This window comes from Acanthaster planci, linkage group LG03, assembly GCF_054643075.1.
Source record: "Acanthaster planci isolate LZ-2023a linkage group LG03, COTS_SCS, whole genome shotgun sequence".
NCBI lineage: Eukaryota > Metazoa > Echinodermata > Asteroidea > Valvatida > Acanthasteridae > Acanthaster > Acanthaster planci.
Window position 1 is genome coordinate 4,017,055 of NC_141779.1, and position 20,302 is coordinate 4,037,356.

General features: G+C 38.5%; 2 protein-coding genes across 13 annotated transcripts in view; both read right to left on the bottom strand.

Annotated features, from left to right (window-relative positions):
* Window positions 1–388: 388 nt before the first annotated feature.
* On the bottom strand, window positions 389–13,953 carry LOC110985886 (protein-glutamine gamma-glutamyltransferase K-like). Of its 2 annotated transcripts, XM_022247326.2 has the most exons (13): window positions 13,454–13,953; window positions 12,446–12,829; window positions 11,885–12,076; window positions 11,278–11,525; window positions 10,737–10,898; window positions 9,701–9,850; window positions 9,004–9,166; window positions 8,495–8,610; window positions 7,319–7,445; window positions 6,273–6,494; window positions 5,561–5,715; window positions 3,572–3,786; window positions 389–3,263 (listed from the first exon to the last, which is right to left on the bottom strand). In XM_022247326.2, exons 2-13 carry the CDS (start codon window positions 12,825–12,827, stop codon window positions 3,116–3,118), a joined length of 2,280 nt encoding a protein of 759 aa, XP_022103018.2. In that variant the 5' UTR covers window positions 12,828–12,829; window positions 13,454–13,953; the 3' UTR covers window positions 389–3,115. The 2 variants fall into 2 exon arrangements, with proteins under 2 accessions (XP_022103018.2, XP_022103026.2); XM_022247334.2 differs by lacking the exon at window positions 13,454–13,953 and having other exon boundaries at window positions 11,278–11,522.
* A 708-nt stretch (window positions 13,954–14,661) lies between these two features.
* The window catches only part of LOC110985049 (uncharacterized), a 33,416-nt gene continuing 27,775 nt past the window's right edge, over window positions 14,662–20,302 (bottom strand). For all 11 annotated transcript variants that reach the window (XM_087134439.1, XM_087134438.1, XM_087134437.1 and 8 more), the window contains one exon: window positions 14,662–20,115. In XM_087134439.1, the coding sequence (XP_086990565.1) occupies window positions 20,041–20,115 (75 nt within the window). In that variant the 3' untranslated portion in view covers window positions 14,662–20,040. The remainder of the gene's footprint in view (window positions 20,116–20,302) is intronic.

Sequence of the window (20,302 nt, forward strand, 5' to 3'; positions counted from 1 at the left end):
ACTGAGGCAAATAAGGGGACTCGATCTTCCTATCAGTTTAGACGAAAGGCTTAAATGGGAAATAGCTGCCCCTTTACATTTTACCAAAACAAAATGTTTAAAATATTAAGTTGTAGGCGTACATAAATTAAAGAATAGCCAAATAAGTTGAATAAAGATGACTTCTACTTGCCTTGTGAGAGCGACAAGAAAAAATCTGTGCCCCCTACACTGTGGTTCATACAAAATTTCGGATATAGCTGACAAGGAAAATAGATAAACTGTTGGGGTTTTTTACACTCAACTATCATGGCATGTTTAAAATGAATTTAATTTGACATGTGACAACTCCCATGGCACATACATAGGAAATGTTGTTTCATTCAAACAAAACAGAAGACAGGGGCACTTTAGTTTCAAGTGTAAATTCCACATATACAAGTTTTATTCTCCACCGACATGTAAAAGGTTAGAATGCACAGTACAATATTTTCCAAGCAGTAATGCACACAAAACTTCTGGTATAACCTCCTTGATGGTTTCTAGCAAATTAACTTTAATCTTAATTGAAGTTAATTTGCTATGAAGGGTCACTAAAGGTAGCAGTAAAACAAAGCAGTTAAGATAACAACATTTCTTCAAAAATACTACTTAAAACTAACACAAACACTGAAAGAAACTGTTTAGGCAAACTGTACAAAGCAAATGCTAAATGTTCCATCAAAATGAAAACATCCTATTATTTGTTTACAGATGTCACATGAGGCGAATTTTACTAGCTACTGCATCCAACAAAAAGACATTTTAACATATAAAACCCAATAAGAGAAAAAATGTAATCAATAGTGCAATTATACACCACAATTTTTTTTTTAATTTTCAATCACCTGTTTTTATCTTACAGGATTCAAAGTTACTGCTATTTGCGTCCGCATTATGTATTGGTGATCTGAATAAATTAGCTTGAAGCTAATAAAAGTTCAATTTGGAGAGACATTGATTACAAAAGACACTTTTCAGATGCCGACTTAATTATGACTTCGTGATCATTTCTCTATAATGGACTCTTTTTGTGTTAAAACACAATTTAGTTTTTATACAATAACAGTACATATGAGCAGCACATATACATGCATTGTGTAGACTTAGTCTACAATAATTTCCTTATTTTACTTCAAAAAACAGACAAAACTCAAATGCATATGAAAGCTTTTACCTATATAAAAACTCTTCCTCCCATGAATATAACAATTTACAGTTTTAGTTAATATTCACAGTAAATTTCAGACTGAAAAACACATTTTGAGATATGGAATGCAACGATAAAAAACTAACTATTTATTTGACACAGAGGCATATAGTGAGTTCTACTTTCGGACCTTTACACTTTACATTAGTGATGCAGCTCCTCTGAACTTCCCCTCTTGAAGGATTGAAACCGTTCTTCCAATAGAAGGAACTCTCAGTACTTGCAAGCGTTCCAGACTCTATTACCAGAAACTGAATATGAGTGTAGATTGCTGCTTCAATTTCGTTTTAACAGTTCCCTTTTGCAGACTTCTCAGTTTGATTTGGATGTTTATCTTTTACTGTGAGGGGGGGTTTGTCTTCTTTTCACAGCTCTTTTCAACAAAATATTGTCTAAATGTACTTTCTTTTCTGCAAAAACCCAGTCGTGCCAGGTTTTAAAAGTACATTTTTTATTGCGATATAATGCAATAGTTTTGTGAAATAACACAATAGTTTAGCGAAATAACGCAAAAGTTTTGCAAAATAACGCAATGGTTTTACAAAATAACACAAAAATGTGAAACGCTCTGTGAAAATGTGAAAAGTTGCCAGAGCCACGTTTTGAGTTTTCATTTGTATTGAAAACAGTAAATTGAGCTTTTTGTTTTTGAAAACATTTTCTTTTTTTTCACCCCAAGCATGAGCCACACATTGGATTCTATTCCTGAATGCATACATAATGGTAGTTGCTTATAGGCAATATTACTTGTGGACAAGAAAACTGAATGATAAACAGTGATTTTGAAATTGAACCTGCACTAATTACTCAGTCTCAAACAATCTAAGCTGCCTTAATGGATCAAGAAAGTACTGTTTTTTTAATTGGTTCAAGCCAAAAAAAGGAGAACCAAGTTTAAATTTGCCCCTTCTTAGATGTCATTGTAGAAGGGAAAAGATACGTACAACTACAGTTAGGATTTCTGGAACAAAAAATTGGATAGTATGTGCAACGATGCAAGTGCCCTTGATCCATCCACCATTAGCCTAGTGTTGATCAAATTGTAAGGGACCACTTTCACTGTACTGCGTAACAGTCAGCATGAAAATTGTGTTTATTATACCAGAACACAATGCAGAAAACAAGTATAGAGATGTCCGGCACTATGACATATGAATATAAAAAGAAGATGTATGAAAGTTTAATTAAAGAGGCCTATCAAGGCCTACAATTAGAAGAGGATCTGTAAGTACCTGTCGGTAATGGTAGCAAGTGCAGGAGAGTTCCATTGATACATTGCCGGTTTAATTAATCAAGCAACTTGTCCCTCTAGGCTTTAGCTTGTTTTTGACGTGCTTGCCACTTATCCATTTCAATGAAATACAATGTACTTGGAAGCTCTATAAGCACAAAGTGGCTGTTTATCAGTGCTGGGATATTGGGCCCAGTGGCTATAAAAGTCTACTGCACTCACTGACATTCAGGCAGCATCAGTGACATCAGTAATGCCAATATACAGCAGTGGCTTGGCAAAACTGGGCTGATCCTGTGACTTTTGATCTCTCTGGTACACTATTTGACTCTGATCAACATCAATCAAGAACCATTCACTCATCTGACTGTGCTATTCTTTAAGAATTTATACTAGTCGACAAAGTTTGAACCAGTTGGCAATTGGAGATCAGAGAGGAAGAATGTAGGTGGATCCTGGTTATCAATATGCTATGCCAGCCAAAATTCAACTGAGTTTCAAAACCTGGCTTTGAACACACAAAACCCATTTTATAACTACATTTTAAGGCAATTACATCTTATGAAATTAACCATCATTTTTCCCATAGTAACTGACTGAGTTGACTGCTGAATGTGTCTGATACAGCAACTTCCTTTGCCTTAGCACAAACCACATCACTCGGCCTTCAGAACGTTTAAATCCAGCTCACCGGTCACCTGGGAGAGTTGATCTGAATCAAAGGTGGCAACTAGTGTCCTCTCCCCGGCTTTCCGAGGTTTGAAGTCGACCTTCAGAGTGAGCGTTCCACCACCCACAACGTCCCTGTTGCAATATTGCAAGCAAAACAGAGTATTACACAAACAGATTCCAATATTAGCGCCTGATAAATGATATCAAAGTATCACACGATGACACAGTTACTCCTAGATACAAAAAAGCTGAAATCCTGAGAAAACACCGTAAAGAAGTACTTACAAAATTGCATATTTAGCTGCTACTTTGCTGAAGTAGATACCAAGTTTCTATCTCTGATTGACAGTGCAATGGAGAACCCACTGTTCTTGAGTTTAATATTTAAAGAGCGAGGCCTAATAATGATCAGGAGGAAACCTCTAAATCTGGGTACTCACTTCTGCTTCATGACACGGGGAGGCAACAATCCTGCCCCTTCCACGGTGACCTCACAGTTTGTCAGATTCTTCTTCAGGGGATTGGATAGATTCAGCTCTACTTCAACTGGCTCGCCGACACGCACGTCATTGGCCGCCGGGCGCAACAGCTTGACGTCAAGGTCAGGGGTACGCAGACGGAAGTCTTCCTCTTCTACAAAGGCCTGGCCAGTCTCCTGGTGGGAAGCCAATTTAGAAGACATTAAATTTTCTTTCTTTTTGCGTGTTTGTTTTGTTTTTTTTCATATTAGTTTTGAGGTTTGTTCTTTCTGTTAACCACTTTCTGATGGTTTTAATTGTACTATGGTACCAGGTGCAGAATTTCATTATGACCAAAAAAGTCAAAGTTTAAAAGGACAAGATACTTCAACCACAGTCCTTTACAAAGTTGAATTTCACAAATGCTCACCCATGGTGGTCATTTGGAAAAAGTCAAAGTTGAAAAGGGAAAGATTCTACAACAACAGTCCTTCACACAGTTGAATTTCACAAATTTTGACCCATGGTGGTCATTTTTTCAAGATTTGTGTAACAATGCTTACTGAATCATTGTTATTTTTGGAAAATCCAAGATAATGTCACAGAGAAATATTTGCTACAATGCTTAGCCACTGTGCAAGGCTACTTGAGGGCTCTACCTCCACGGACTAAGCTCTTGCTTCTGTGTGTGTACATGAGAATCGCTGAACTGAGGGGATCAATATGGACATCACCCAGTACTACATGCAGAATTTGGCAGAAAAATTGTTTTAACAATAATGACCACAACATTAACTTATAAAGAAAAAATCCGGACACCAAGACCAAGCCACATGCCAAGCTTGAAGTTGATATAAAGTCGTGAAGTTACAAAAGGGTTTGCAAATCAAAGACACACACAAACGCTGCACAAGTAGCTTGGCACAAGTTTGCAATTTGGGTCATTCCATGAGGTTTATTTGTGATGGTGTCCATTGTTACATGGGTTCCGTAAAAATGAACAACTGTTTCCCTGTAGGTGGAGTCCAAACTGACATTGTTATACATCTTGCAAGGCTGAATGCAGAAGTGTGTGTTATTTTTACATAGTAAATGACCTACTCTGGAGGTCATGATAGGTGGTAAAAGTTTTGGATGTAACAAGGACACCATCACAAAGTGTGCCCTAACCTCACGGAATGACCCATTTCACCTTGGACACTTAACTTTTGGCTCTGCTTGACTTTAAGTAAAATACATATGTTACAACACAGGGAGGGGCAGGTTTGAAAACTTATGGTGGAGTGGCTGGGTGAATATATACAGCGTGATCTGCAAAAATGCAACCCAAATGTAATATCCATTCTTCTCACAAATTAATACTCAGGAAACACTAATTTGGAATCAGGACAGAACTTATAATATTTTTCTACTGATACTGGACATTTCATTTCAAGCTCATATTGTGTTAAGCATTGCAGAGTTTTTTCAATTATGCAAGACAAGTAATACTTTGTACAATTCAATGGGGTGTTTTAAATATATTTCTCTTTCAAAAACTGAATTCAAATCTGTAAATTACCATCCGTAATCATGCCCCCAGTTTAGTTTTGACTGCATTGGGTTTAAATAATTTAATTTTAATCAACATTAAAAATTTTGGCCAAAAAACTGTTTTTAAATTATTCGCATCACACTGTGCAAACACTTCCGGAAAAAAACATATTTCCCAAAAGTTGATGCTGCACGTCAGAACAAAAAAGCAATTGTCTTATGTAATGAAGATTATCTCAGCAACGCATCATCAGATTTGAATGAACTCCCTAATTTTGAAAAGATCACACTCTGAGCTTCAATTTTGTACTCAAAACAACATTTTCTGACGACTAATTTTGGGGAAAAGAAATGTCTCTTTTGGGTCGCAGTTTTGTTTGTTTGGGGGGGGGGCGGAGGGACATGCTGCATGTGCTAGGGTAGAACATGGTACATTACATCAACATGGCCGAGGAGGAAGACTTTGAATGCAGACTGGTCCACCATCTTGTCCAGATACTCATCAGCATTAACACTCATAGTTATCTGATCACTTTGCTCAGGTCCAAGTTGGAACTTCTTATCCATCCTCTTGATTTTGGCAGCCAACACACCTGAACAAAACACAGAACCAAAACAAGTAGGGAAGTAAACTACTGCACTTTTTACTGAACTTTCCTTTAACTACACTGATTTCTTGCCAATGGCAGAGGTTATGCCCCTGTAACAAAAAGGAGCAAAAAAATTGAAAAGTAAAGATTCTAAGGCATTTTAGGAGGCGTCTGTTTCTTTATCTTTCCTTCCAACCTTCTGAAACAGTGAAAGTCCCCAAAATAAAGCCACATCCCTCGAAAAAGACAGAAAAAGTACAATTTGTTTGGATGCACCAGCCTAAAAGTGATATACTGAGTTGAGTCTATCACAAGTCCCTACAAGTCCACAACAAGTCCATCAGAGGCCCTGGTCATCCAGTCTTCAGTCAAGTTACATGCTATTCAAATGAACTGTGCCACAAGAAATACTTCCTATGTCCTTGTTCACTCTGTTACCTGTGGTCTTATGAATGGACTTGTAACAAGATTTGTGTAGAGGCTTGTGCGAAGACTTGTGAGAGACTTCACAACACTACAGCCTGAGGTAGTGTCCCCATAAGAAACAAAAGCAATCATACCAGTGTAGTATACCACTTGCACGATGACGGTGATCGACACTGATCTGTTTTCTTGGCTCCTATTAGTTAGAGGGACTTTGACTTCAAAATCTGCCCCGACCCACAGGTCTGGCAATTCAAGCTCAGCATGTACATCCTCTGTGTTCTCAGGATGGTCGTATACCCACGGACTGGTGCCGAAAGAAACTGCAGTTTTGACGGCAGCTCTTTCCGCTGCAGAGCCTGAAGAGTAGATGGACAAGGATAAATTCTACTAAACCAGATTTAGAGAATGAAAAACAACCAGGGGTGCAACACATACTGACGCAAGCGCTGAACAGAATATTTTAAATTGCTATAAACGTCTGTGAAATCACTGCCAAAGTCGTCAGAAACAGCACCTAGACAGATAGGCCTTGACACACCTGCCAGTTAACAATGTCTCCATTGCACAAGAAATACTTCCTATGTCCTTGTTTGCCCTGTTACCTGTGGTCTCATGAATGGACTTGTAACAAGAAAAAAAATCACTGCAACTACGACTAACCTTTGAAATGAATTATATTATCATGTTAGTCGGCTATGCCTACGGGTTTTTCTGGTTTCATGGTGTTGGAAGCAAATAGGATAGGCAAAACCATGGTGTCACATCATCGAGAAAGCCTCCAAGTTCCATTGATTCGTGCACAAGAAACTACTGGATTTTTAATATTTTGTTGTCCGAATATTTTCTTGGTGATGCCGAGACGGTAATGGCGATGAGCCAATTAGCAACCTTTTCTCTGTAATGTTTCAATGAGCAAATTTTGGATGCACAATTTTAAGAGAAAGAAATATGTACTGAAATGTGTCTTCCCTTGATGACACCATGGCAACAGCACCATTAGTTGTCTGGAAAAGCATGTATAATATCATGTTTGAAAAGTGCACTTTTCAATATATTTAACACCAAAAGATGTCGAATAGTTTTCAGACAAAAAAGTAGAAAGAGAATATAAAATTGCATAGACGACAGATATCAGAAAAAAACAATCGTATCACATGGGCCCTTTAAAAATCACACTTACCTTCAGGGTGCTTGTACTCCCGTGTAAGATCCTGTCTGTCCCTTGAGCCCACTGCTTTTGTGCTTATGTTCTTCCCCACACTGCTTTTTTTGATGCTCATCACCTCAAACTCATGGTCGTTTTTGACCTGGAAGGACACCACAAAATCAGCAAAACAATGAATTCTTCAATCTGTGAAGGGTTTTCTCTTGCCAAGGGTAACCTCAAACAACTCCTGTGACCTAATGTATACCGGCCATTGCCACAGACAAAGATTGTGGTGCTGCTCACACTATTTAGGCTGTAGACAGACCTTTTAAGCAATGACAAAAAAAGATAACAACTGCCATACACAGCACAGGATAAATGATGTAACCATTCCCCTCCCCTTAACAGTTGTTTACCACTTACGTGCCCACTGCAATGGTGGCCGATCTTGGGGAAACCATAATTGGGTTTGAATGAATCCTGTATATGAGCACTGAGCTAAGAAAAGCAATTCAGCAGTGCACAGCTTGGCCACATCTCTAGTTGTGGGAATGTGCGTATGTCATTATCATTCGAGCGACAGAACATTTAATTAGCAGTAAACAGGTAGAATTATCACACCTCGGCAACAGATTCTGTATCATGATTGGGTGACAGCTGGTCACATGGCATGCACTATTTCCACTCTCTTGCTATGCACGGCCAAAAGAACTATATCTATGAATGTAGCAACCAAAAAAGGATAAACATGACCTCTGGCACAACATGGAAATGAGTATTAGTGTGAGCAATGCACACATTCTGAAGTGCTAGTGCTAAGCAGTCTGGTTCAAACATTTTGTGAAGAGGTGGTTTTGAAAAGTACTGGTAAATTTTCAACAAATTTCTCATTCAAATAAATGTATTTAGATCAAATAATCAGTCATCAATTAATCAAGCCGAATCTGTAGGAGAGGTGGGAGACATTGACTTTATTATCTAGTAGTATAATAAAACTAGCCTCCCTCAGTGATCCATAAAGCATTCTATTTTCCAAAGGCAAACTCAAAGCAGTCAAAATGTATACTATACTTAATCTTGAAAGGCTTATCAACTTTGACAAGAATATCTGCGTAGTAGAAACTGATTTGCAACAGAAAGACAAAGATCGAAGACCACGACTGCCAAAGTCATCAGAAACAGCACCTAGTTAGATAGACCTTGACACACCTGCCAGTTAACAATGTCTCCATTGACTTCAGCAAAGACAAATCTTGCGTCGTAGGGATAGTACACTTGGCCCTGTTTGATGGAACTAACGGAGCACGGACCAGCACGGTAGATATCTGTGAACAAACGACAGCAAACAATTAAAGAGTGGCTCTTCAGGCAGGCTTTGCTCAATGACATTGATCCATGTGATCATGTTGTGGTAATACTTGTCTGAAGTCCTGGTAAAAAATATATACTTCAGAAAGAAAAGAAGTCGCAGTCCTATCCATGAATAAAATGATGCTGAGTACTGTCTTTCTGCTTATATACTGCAGTGATTTTATAACAAGTTCAGAGAAGTATTATCCAAAAGAAGAAAGACAGACACAAAGACTTGTTTTCGCAATTCTAAATTCACCTAAAAAATTCAGGCATGAGGTGGCCCTCCAAATTTGGCTCTTTTACATTTAAAACTTCATGAAACTTTAACGTAAATTTCTAGTAACCATGTCACATTCTCCTCTTACCCCCACTGGTTTCTTGGGGTGTAGCGTCAACGGCTTGCCATCCGCCATAGCCTGGTGGGACATCTGGCCGGCTCATCCAAGCTTCATTCCAGACATGGAAATTCCAGATGGAGTCACTCTCGTATTGTTTCATCCTCTCACCATTCTCATCATAGTACCTGTCCTGTGACGAGTATTCAGAGGAAACGTGATTATAAAATAAGATTATATGGGAAGAAAACCTGTACATGTGTACACATTAAAACAAAAGCTATTTCTTCGTAGTAAGAGTGTTACTTCTGTGTATGTATGCCATTTGCTTTCCTGAAAATAACACAATAATTCCACATGTCAACAGTTCCCCTAATCTTTTGGTAATTAGCAAGACGTGTTTCTGTGGGGGAAAGTGATATGTTCTAAAACTCTGAAGTTAGTGGGGTAAAAATAAAGTAAAAACCTTTAAACTATAAAATCAACTATTGTTTTAAAAAAGTTTTAAATGGGACACAAGGGTGCATTTTCAGGGGTTTTAAAATTTCATAAAAAGTGCTAAAGTGAGCAATATAGCCCATGGAGAGTGACAAAAGTCAATTTCTAAAATAGGCATATAGTTATTTCAAACTTATATTCGATATACCCTTTAAAGGTCACTTAACTGGGTTGTTAGAGTTGTCCAACTCAAAAGCTTACAACAGAGGGAGCCAAAGTCAAAACTTACAATGGTCAGACTGTTGTCGGTGTCATGGGCAGATGCAAAGTTGGTGACACTCCTGGCGGGAATGCCAAGACATCGAAGCACGGTGGTGAGGACACCAGAGAACACCCAGCACTGGCCATAACGAACTGGACTTTTGGTCTTGAAGTGCTCCTGTATAGTTTAAGATAAGGTTGAAACTATGAAAAGATGAACTTGTCAACAAACCAACTGGATGAGTGGTCCACTGAGAAAATAACATTTATATCGAGGGGTCTGTTTCCTTCAGAAAAATGTGGTGGTGATATTGTCTGGGTAGTATTTATAGTTGTCAAACCTTCCATATAGAAGGTGGACAGTATTGGAATGACCAATATTTGAAGGGTTGCAGCCTCAAATGCCCATTTTTCAGGGCAATGAGGTTTAGGCTCTGAAATTGTAATGGAAAATAAATATGTACGTGGTGTATGGTTTATTTCTGGTGGATAGTCAATTGTAGCTTCTCGTAGGATTGGAAAATGACAAACTTCTTTGCCTCAGTTGTGTTCAGACAAAGTTTTAGCTACATCTGTGAAACTTTAAAAGGTTGCTCATCACTTCACGGTGGTCACAAACTTAAAATGGAGTTCAACTCAATATGATTTTACTCTGTTTCTCAGGGTAACTTGGAACGTCCGCTCAACTGCACTTGCTAAAGCTGAAAGCATTATAGATAAAAACATTCAGACACCGTACTAAATTTTAAAATCGTTCCAGTTTAGTGCTACACCCACCCTCATCATTTTTAGAGGCAATAGATAATATATATAGTAATAATACTATACTATATATAATAATAAGTATACTATAATAATAGTAATATATATAATAATACTTTGAGAGCATTCAGACATCGTTCTAGCAGAAAGGTTACACCAAATTGAGTTCAACTAATGTATCCAGCAAAACTTTTAGAAAAATGGTGCTTGATGAATACATACCCCTAGTTTGTCAACATCTAATACCTCAGGGAGCTATAATTGACAATCCACCCTCAAACCATGTCATATTTATATATAACCTCAAGAATATGCTGGCTGCCTGACCAGGAGGATGGACTAGCATGAGGCTTGTAGTTGCCATCCCAACGTCCACTCAAGACTCCATTATCATCCTGGGAATTCACAGCAGCTGACATGGAACGAGAGACCAGGACAGAACTTCCACGTTCATACTGATCAACCTTTCATAAAAAGCAAACAATCCCACTCTTATTGATTACTAATTAAATTCCCATATCTCTATTCAAAATGTTGGTTGAATTAACACAAATTCTATACACACTACATTTCATTAAGAACAATGATCAAGTTTCATCAGAAATTGTTTATTTTTACAATAATCAGTAATAAGGCGGAGTCAAGTGTATTTTTGGAATGCAAAACAAGTTTTCAGTAATTGTTCAACAAAACCTTTGGCAGAGGTTTGGGTAATAAAAAAAAAGAATCCCGTGCCCATAACTTTCCATCAGCTATTTGCTTAAAAGTGTACCCATCTCAGCCCTGACTCTTTTCCCACCACAGAATTCTGAACCACTCTCTGGGTCTACGCTTGACACTTACATGAGTTTCTAGTAGGTACATGACCGCCTCAAAGACACCCTTTTCAAACTGGTCGAAACCCCAGGGTCTCTTGCCCAGCTGTCTTGAGTTGCCGTACCAGATGTAACCCCTCTCATTCAGCACATACTCCTTCCGTTCCTCCTCCTTGTCCAGGTAGACTTGATCCTCCTCACACCAGGCATTAAAGAGGAGACAGATCGGACGATGTTCCTTGAATGAGTGATTCTGGGGTTGGTTGGAGTCCTCTGCTTCAACAGATAATTAAGAGGACAGAATGAAACGTCTAATGTTTGAGTCACCGAGTGGTGCAACAGGGGGGGACACTCACAGATGCATCCATTTTTTCAAGGGGGCACTGAATTAACTATGGCTAGTGCATAGGCTGTGTACATTTCAAAATTTCAAATTGAAGAGGGCATCTGAAGGGGAGGGGCTTGAGTTCTACCGGCAGATTCCCCTATGTACCCAAGAGAAAAGCTGTGTTAAGTCCCCTACAATTTTCACAAGTCAGAAAAAATTGACACAGTGTTGTAATTTCCTGAAGGTTTTTTGGCAGTGACCAAAGGAGTTTGCTCCAAGGTTTCTGAAGAATTCAATTCTTCCTCACCTGATTTGACAGTGGTCCGCACAGTGAGGTGGTAGTTTCCCACTAGAGCACTGGCAGATGCAGTGACGGACACCGTCAGCGTGTTCTCCTTCTCCTCTTTGATTTCTGCCTTCCATCCTCCAGCTAAAGATGGGCGTGGATCCCGAATAGACACCAGCACCTGTGTTCCCTTCTGGAAATTCTTGGTGCTTCCTGCCGCAATGGGGGAAATGTACAATGATAAATTTTGATGACGGGTTTAGAAAATGTCACGGATAGCTTGCGGGAATATGCAAAATTACCCCTGACTTTTGTTGGGCGCGAATGTACATCATCAACTTTAGCTGTAATACAACGTCAAAGGCATCCTAACTCACAACTTGAGAGATGAAAATAAGGAAGTGTTATTTCCAATGCTTTGCACAAAAGGAAGAAAGTTAAGACATATGTCAACTTAAAGATATACAGATTTCTGCATAGAATCAAACTGTTCTTCCTAAAAGCATAACAAACAAGACACTGAGTCTTTTAATGCCAAGATTAAGGTTAACAATGTTAAAACATTGTTTAATTTTTGCATACCTGTCTGAAAGTCAAATTTGATATCATCGGTGCTCTTGTCATATGGGCGGTTCAGGGTCAGGTCAAGCTGGAATGGTTGTCCTCGCCTGACAACCAACCAATCCACTTCGTCCAGCTCAGCAGTGTAGTGCAAGAACTTGTTGCTCGCTGGCTTCAAGTTGCAGTTCTCAACCTTCAGCTGGGCATCGGTGGGAGGCGGTGTTGGGGTCCGCCTCTCCTCCGGGGCTGGGTTAATACGGGAGGGCCGACGAGCCTCATCACCATCAAAGAAATGGTAGCGTCTTGGCTCCATTCTCGTTACATAATTTCTTGGGCCAATCCAAACAACATCTGAGGAAGGACCAGTACTCCCTGCAGCCCGTCTGCTTGATGCAGTCCCCATCTCTATTCACAAATTGAATCATAAGAAATTTACAAAAGTGCTAGGTCATAATATAAACATTTAAAGACATTTCCTTTAGATGAGATTTGAAGCTTTTCATGGTGGAGGTAACAAGTAAACTAGATAGGTTTGTGGTAGCACCATATGGATATATCTCTTTTTTTTGAGTGAGTTCTGAAAAGAATTGAGATCATGTAGTTTCCCTCTCAAGCTGATGCTTCAATTGACAATACAAATTCACGTTCAAATTCGCAAGAAGTCTTCAAATATCGCCTCTCAAAGTTTGGCGAAATACCCACTCACTGCTCATCTGCCTCAAACCAGCCAGCTGACCTTGGTGACCTCAGTGGACAAGTGGTAAGACCTCTGTACTTGCATGTAGGAGGTTGAGTTCAAGTCCCATCCCCGGTACATGTGGGAATTTTTCATAATCCCTCAGACAAAACCGAGTATACAGTGCTCATAAATATATGTACACGAAGGGTAAAAACCAGCTCATCTTCTGTAAAGGCTTCGTTGTCTAGCAACAGTTTTTAGCAAGTGCTAATAAAGAAATTCCAAGTGCTACAAGTTAAAATTAAAAATGCTTTTACATGTAACAATATCACAACACATGAACAACTTACCTCTTTTGTAGAAATTAAGTTGATATTCAGAGCAAAACGGGATCAGATTCTGCCAGGCAAAAATGGTGAAGGGATGGTTATATCCAATACATGTAACCTCACTTGCCAGAGCTGCAAAATCATTCCAAATCTGCCGTATCAAATTGATTGGAAAGCCTTCCACATGCCTCCCAAACCACTAAATTAATTTCACAGGTGCATACTGCTTATGAAGCCTAACACGTTACTATCAACAAACCACCTTCGTTACTAGCACAAGCGACTGCAAGTTGAATAGCGATCAAAGCCATGATGCATTGCCATTACTGATTTCTCTAAATGGACAGATGTTAACCTTGACAACAGCATAGTCAATTAACAGCATAGTCACCAACACGATTTACATGTACTTGTCCCCAACAAAAGCTGGCTGGCCTCGATTCAAGGTTTACTTTATGAGATTACTGTCAGCCCTTAGTGAACAAGGACAGCGCAGCCTTCAGTGCGTGTTTTGGGAATTGTTTGTGCGTGGGATGGGGCAAAATTAGGTACAAAGAGAACTGTTTGGAGTTGTCAGGACGACTGATCCACTAGGCCAGTGGCTAAGCTGTTGTCCTTGAAATCTCTATTCAGGAACCCTGACTTGACAGTCAATAGGGTATAATCAGCCCAAGTTGCACATCTACCTACATGTATGACCGAGTTGGCATAACAGTTTGTGCACTCATTTGAATGAGCTTGTATTCGTTACTTGAGTCAGCGATAACAGCCAATCAAGGTATGTGAATATTTGGTACACACTGTACGTGTATGTACTACAGGGTAAGTATACAATACAACTCAAAACTTTAACATTCAACTTTTATCATTTTTCATTAAATTCATAAGTTTCTAAGCATTAATGCCATATGAGACTACTTAATTACTGATGGAATTCCAAGAAGCAAACAAGCACTCAGTGGCACATTTTAACACCTGCAAGGAAAAACTTTAACATTTGAGGAAGGACAGCCAGACGGACGGCCGGCAGCCCCGACAGAAGGACGGACAGAAGACAGAAATCGCTTTTACAAAGGCTCGCACTTGCTTTGCAGCTCACCAAAAAGAGCCCCGTAGGTTTTCTCCGAAGGACGGTGGATATGACAGTAAAATGTTTACACAAGGAATCTCTATACTTCAAAAACATATTTAATCTGGGAAGAAAATAACATGCAGGGCCAATAAAGCTCTTTGTTCCTTTTCAATTCGTCTTTAATTCCATCTTTAATGCAACTTTTAACTACACAGCAAAACAAGTTTCATGAATATCAAGCACAACTGGCTGTGAGCCATGCCAAAAGAAGCTTGCTTGGATACCACATGCATGTATGCATGGACTGACATATCTGCTCATTCTAAAATTATATCTTAACATGTTTTGAACACAATATTGCAGTAGCTTCAAAAGCTCAATCCCATTCTTTTTTCCACTAAAGCGGGACATAAATGGCCCTCTACTTTAAAAGCAGGATTGCAGAAATATGCATCATTGGTCCATGGTTCACTTACAGCTGCCTAACATTCCCAAACAACTTGCAAATTGGTTCTCTCCTTAATATCGTGATTAAGCACACCTGCACATTACTTAAGTTTCGTCTTGGACAAAAATTGTTCATTCCTGACCCCAAGTGCAACTTCACAAAGAGGGAAATTCTCCTCAGGCTAAACACCAGATGCTTGACGAACATCTACCAAGTACCAGCTGCAAAAGACATTGCATGGCATTTACACTGGTAACCCATTTTTGCAAAGCAGAACATTACAAGCAAATAATAAATCTCCACACAGGCCAGTAACTCAATTGTGTTGACCCTTACTAACCCTTTCTCCACACCCAAAAATAGGCACAAATCTTGTGTGACACATTTTCAGCATAATAGGTAATTTGTACCACGCAGGGAAAATGATAGATTCGAACAAAATTTTGTCCAAGCTCATAACCGTCGATTACCATGAAATCAAAACTGTGAAAAATTCACTTCAGTTCTCAAATGCAGCATTTAAAAACAGAAGACAAACATATCTTAGAAATAAATATGTAGTACTCTACAATATGGAATATACATGTACACTAAGTACTCTTGACATCTTTATACAGTTTACGTTCTTAAAGACGATCCCTACATCATATGTACTCATGAAAATGGCATTTTCTACAGGGATTATATTACAATTCTTATAAAAATGGGGCGCAATTTCTACAGTCTCTAACAAGCCATTTCTTTATAACTTCCCTTCTAACATATAAGATCCAGGCATACTTGAGCACCAAAAATCCTTCATGACCTTTACAAATACAGTATATCACGCTCATTTTAAAGATACTAGTGTCGCAGTGTTAAAGTTTTTACCTACAAAATTCACATTTCTGATGGCACTGGATATTCCCACAAATCTGAACTCATGATGGAACAGTGTGTCACTATTGACAGTTTTGATTTGCAAATGCTGAAAGAAAAAAAAACAAACAAAACAGCAAACTACCCTTGAGGAAACTCACAATTTCTTTAAAGAACTGACCGAATGATACATCTTACACATAACCATGACAAATTACAGACTGTTAAAATGTACCGCATGAATAAGTGATGCGTTAAAAAGGTCACCACTTTGTTAAGAGAAGGTACTGAAAAAAGTACTTCTTTAAATTTGTGGAATTTTTATCACATATAAATGTAGTGGGAAGTTTTCGCACATGGCAGGAGATACATGTATAATGTACATAAAATTGTACATGTAAATGTAACGGTTCTAAAAACCAGTGGAGTGGCTGAGATACAGTCCATGTATTTACAATTCTGAATGGATTAAATATCAAGAGGAAGAAATTTAAATGAAAATTTTTAGTCAAAAGGCACGTAACTGACACGACATTGAATCTCACAGGGTGTAGGGAATACTCACTTTGTTTAACAAAGTGAACTGACAAAAACAAATCTGGTCATAAAACGATGTCAAAAAATTTATAAAAAAGAAAGAAATTGCTAGTAAATATGTGCATGATGGGTGGACAATTCGGGCACAGTTGGCAAATTTCAGAACCTGATTTGCATTAGGGAAAAAATTCTGTAACTTAAGGTACACAAAGTAAGACTTTACTAAGGATCTTGAAAGCTTGGCTTTTGGGATTCTGGAGATGTTGATGAATTCTAAGGCCCTGTAGAGTTAGGTTTCTTCATCAAAGTGTTTGCAGTCAACAGACTAGGCCCCTGATGCATGCTTTACCCAGCTGAATCCCCCAGTGTCCAGTATTTCAAACCTGACTCAATCAACAAGAAGAAACAGGTGCTTTGGAGTATTACTCACTGTCCTGGAGCAAGAGATCTCAATGTTTGTCAAAGTTCCAACAACATCAAAAAGTTGGTGCCCCCCCAACAGATCTGACTGGTAGATTAGCCAAAAGATCAGAAATCTTTATGCCGAGAATAAACCATCATCAAAACATCATGAGATGTTTTGACAAAGGCTTGCAGTCACCAAGCAGCAATGAATGAGAATACTCAACACCAAATATTCTTTGCTTGACTCAATCAACAAGAAGAAACAGGTGCTTTGGAGTATTACTCACTGTCCTGGAGCAAGAGATCTCAAAGTTTGTCAAAGTTCCAACAACATCAAAAAAGGTAGTGCCCCCTCTCAATAGATCTGACTGGTAGATTAGCCAAAAGATCAGAAATCTTTATGCCGAGAATAAACCGTCGTCAAAGCATCATGAGATGTTTTGAAAAAGGCTTGCAGTCACCAAGCAGCAATGAATGAGAATACTCAACACCAAATATTCTTTGCTTGACTCAATCAACAAGAAGAAACAGGTGCTTTGGAGTATTACTCACTGTCCTGGAGCAAGAGATCTCAAAGTTTGTCAAAGTTCCAACAACATCAAAAAAGTTAGTGCCCCCCTCAATAGATCTGACTGGTAGATTAGCCAAAAGATCAGAAATCTTTATGCCGAGAATAAACCGTCGTCAAAGCATCATGAGATATTTTGAAAAAGGCTTGCAGTCACCAAGCAGCAATGAATGAGAATACTCAACACCAAATATTCTTTGCTTGACTCAATCCATGGGAACGATTCAATGAACATGTCATCTAAAATCAGTTGGTACGGAATGCAAACACTGGATCTACATGCACATGACACATTATACCACATGGCTTAGTTAAGTGCACGATACTTTTGACCACTTTGATGGCAACAAAGCAAAAGGCCTTGTTGGATCATGCTATGACTATCACATTTAGTGGCAATGATGGATCATTGCCAGGAACAACAATGAGATCACTGTTGAAAACAGGCAGTTCAAATGTCACAGTCACAATGTACTGTGAATATTAAATAGGATTCCCAGGTACTTAAAATGAAAATTGGCCAAGAATGGTACTGTGTGTAACAGAGCCGAGTGTTTATAATGCTGCCTCAAACTTGGCACCGTTTCAAGACAACAAGCAGATGTTACTAATGATGCAAATATGCACCACTGTCGTTAAATTTCAAAATGTGGATCAAAATTCATCGAACTGTATTTTATTTTTGATGTCAGAAAGGCTCATATTATTTTGAAAATAATTATCCCAGACCCAATTACTCTAAAATCCAAGAAATCAGTTTGCATGAATTTGATGGAATCAGTACTTTACAGTTCATTCCTGTTATAGCTGTGATAACATGAAATTTACCAGAAGTTTGTACATTTGGTTACAATACACTGTGACATTTTGGGCAGATTAAGTATGGCTCTTTTTTCAATATCCAGGAAAACAAGGCTAACACGAGCAGTACATATATTATCATACTTGCCAAAATTTGTCTTCTAAAATGCGCGAGCGAAAATCAATACAAGCACTAGAAATTTAAAACAAAGTTTCAAATACTAAAATCAAAGTAATGACATAAATTCCATGGTCAATAACACCTGAATAAACATACGTCTAAGTACATAACCAAATAATTGTTAATTGCAGCTGATCTGGTTTGTACATCAATTTCCACTCTACGTTTCATAAAGATTGATATACTTTTTTATATGTATCACTCTTAAAATTCAAGATATCTTACAGAATATGTACAAGTTTATTAACCATCTGAGTTACAAATTACACGTGTATAAAGATCTGGTATATGAATACTGGATTTTAGGTAAGTCATGTTCCGTACATTGACAAAAACATAAACAAAAAAATTAAGGATCACATTTCCAAAATCTATTGTGGTGAAGCATTCCTTATTTACAAACTGTGCCCTGCCAACAGTGGAAATGAAACACGTGACTTAAAGAAATGAAACAAATAAACCTGTACTTGGATTCAGGGTATGAGACAGAACAACCAGGAAAGTTCAGAGCTAATGACAAGCGAGGTATGTCTGAGCAAGCTCAGTGGAAAACAAATGCCTCGGAACTGGTTATCAAGTCTCGCTTTTAAGACTGCATTGAAGACTGGTGCTGACAGGTGTCACACTGCAGAAACATTTGTGCTCAGCGATTCCAGTAGTTTTGGAATCTACTCCTATTCCACCCAGGAATTGCAATTCCACTGCAAATTAATTGCAATCTTCATCGGCAAAAGGTACATGGAAGAAGACATCTATCTGGTGGTTGCATGTACTTGTACAATGGTCAACCCATCCCAACAAATACAACAGATTTCTATCATGATAGAACTGTTTACCTTAAACTGCTTTGAAATCAAAATTTTCCAGCACACAATTCAAAGAAATCACACATACATTAGCCCGTGGACATGTCCAGGCCCTTCCGTATTTGCTGCAGACTTGCTAGAATCAAATCTATGGAAATCGATTCCTAAGAAATGTGGAAACATGATTCTTATTCAAGAATTTGAAAAACACTACGAGACATCACGGAGGAAAAAACGCTGCTGCCTAGCAGCAAGGTTGCATCGCGACGGTGACAAGGTGCTTTTCACTGAGTTTTTACCATTCTCAAAAAAATTCATGAGCATGTCACCACGGAGTCTGATCCAGGTTGCACCAGTTGGGCAAGTGGACATTGACAACTTGTGCCAAGACCTAATTTCAAAGACCTACTAAGACCACAGATGTGTGGAGCTTAGACAGTATTCACTCTTTGCAAGGTGCCACCATATAAAGAACATCGAACTGCTAGCTTCACACAATTACATGTAAACACGGTCCATTTATAGTCGTTCCTGGTTCTCTGAACCGGCTATAAGTTTTTGCAAAGAGAGAATAGGCTGAGAAAAACTGGTTACCAACCACCAAAACATGCACTGTATAGTACACTCGTTGTAAACGGATTTTTTACCGATTTCTGTACAGCACAAATTGGCTTAGCATATTTAGCAGCCCTAAGTTGGGCCTACCTCTTACAAAATTACAAACATACAGTCGTACAGCACAAAACAAACTTGAAAAATATCATCTCTAATCCATGTGGGAGTAAAAGGAGAGAAAGAAGCAAAGGTTCTATTCTTTAAGTGTGGACACATTCAAAGAAATACATATATACATTTAGATACCTGTAACAAAAATTCATTTCAGGAATTGACAGTTTTCTGCAAGAATGAGCAGTGATCTCACAATGACATCATTAATCAATTTCCGATTCCCCATGATGAGACTGTTCCCCTTCTTCTTCTGAGTCACTGGAATACACCACAGCTCCCTGCAGGATGTCAGAGGAAGAAAATGGGAACAAGACTTGAATATCAGTGGAAACAAGATTTCACATGAGAATCTTTCTGGATCGATTAAAACACAATGTCACTGGTGCACAAAATGCTAGACTGCAGAAAGTTCCAAAATCAATCACATCACACTTATGCATAGTATACGAGTGAGTCTTCATGCAA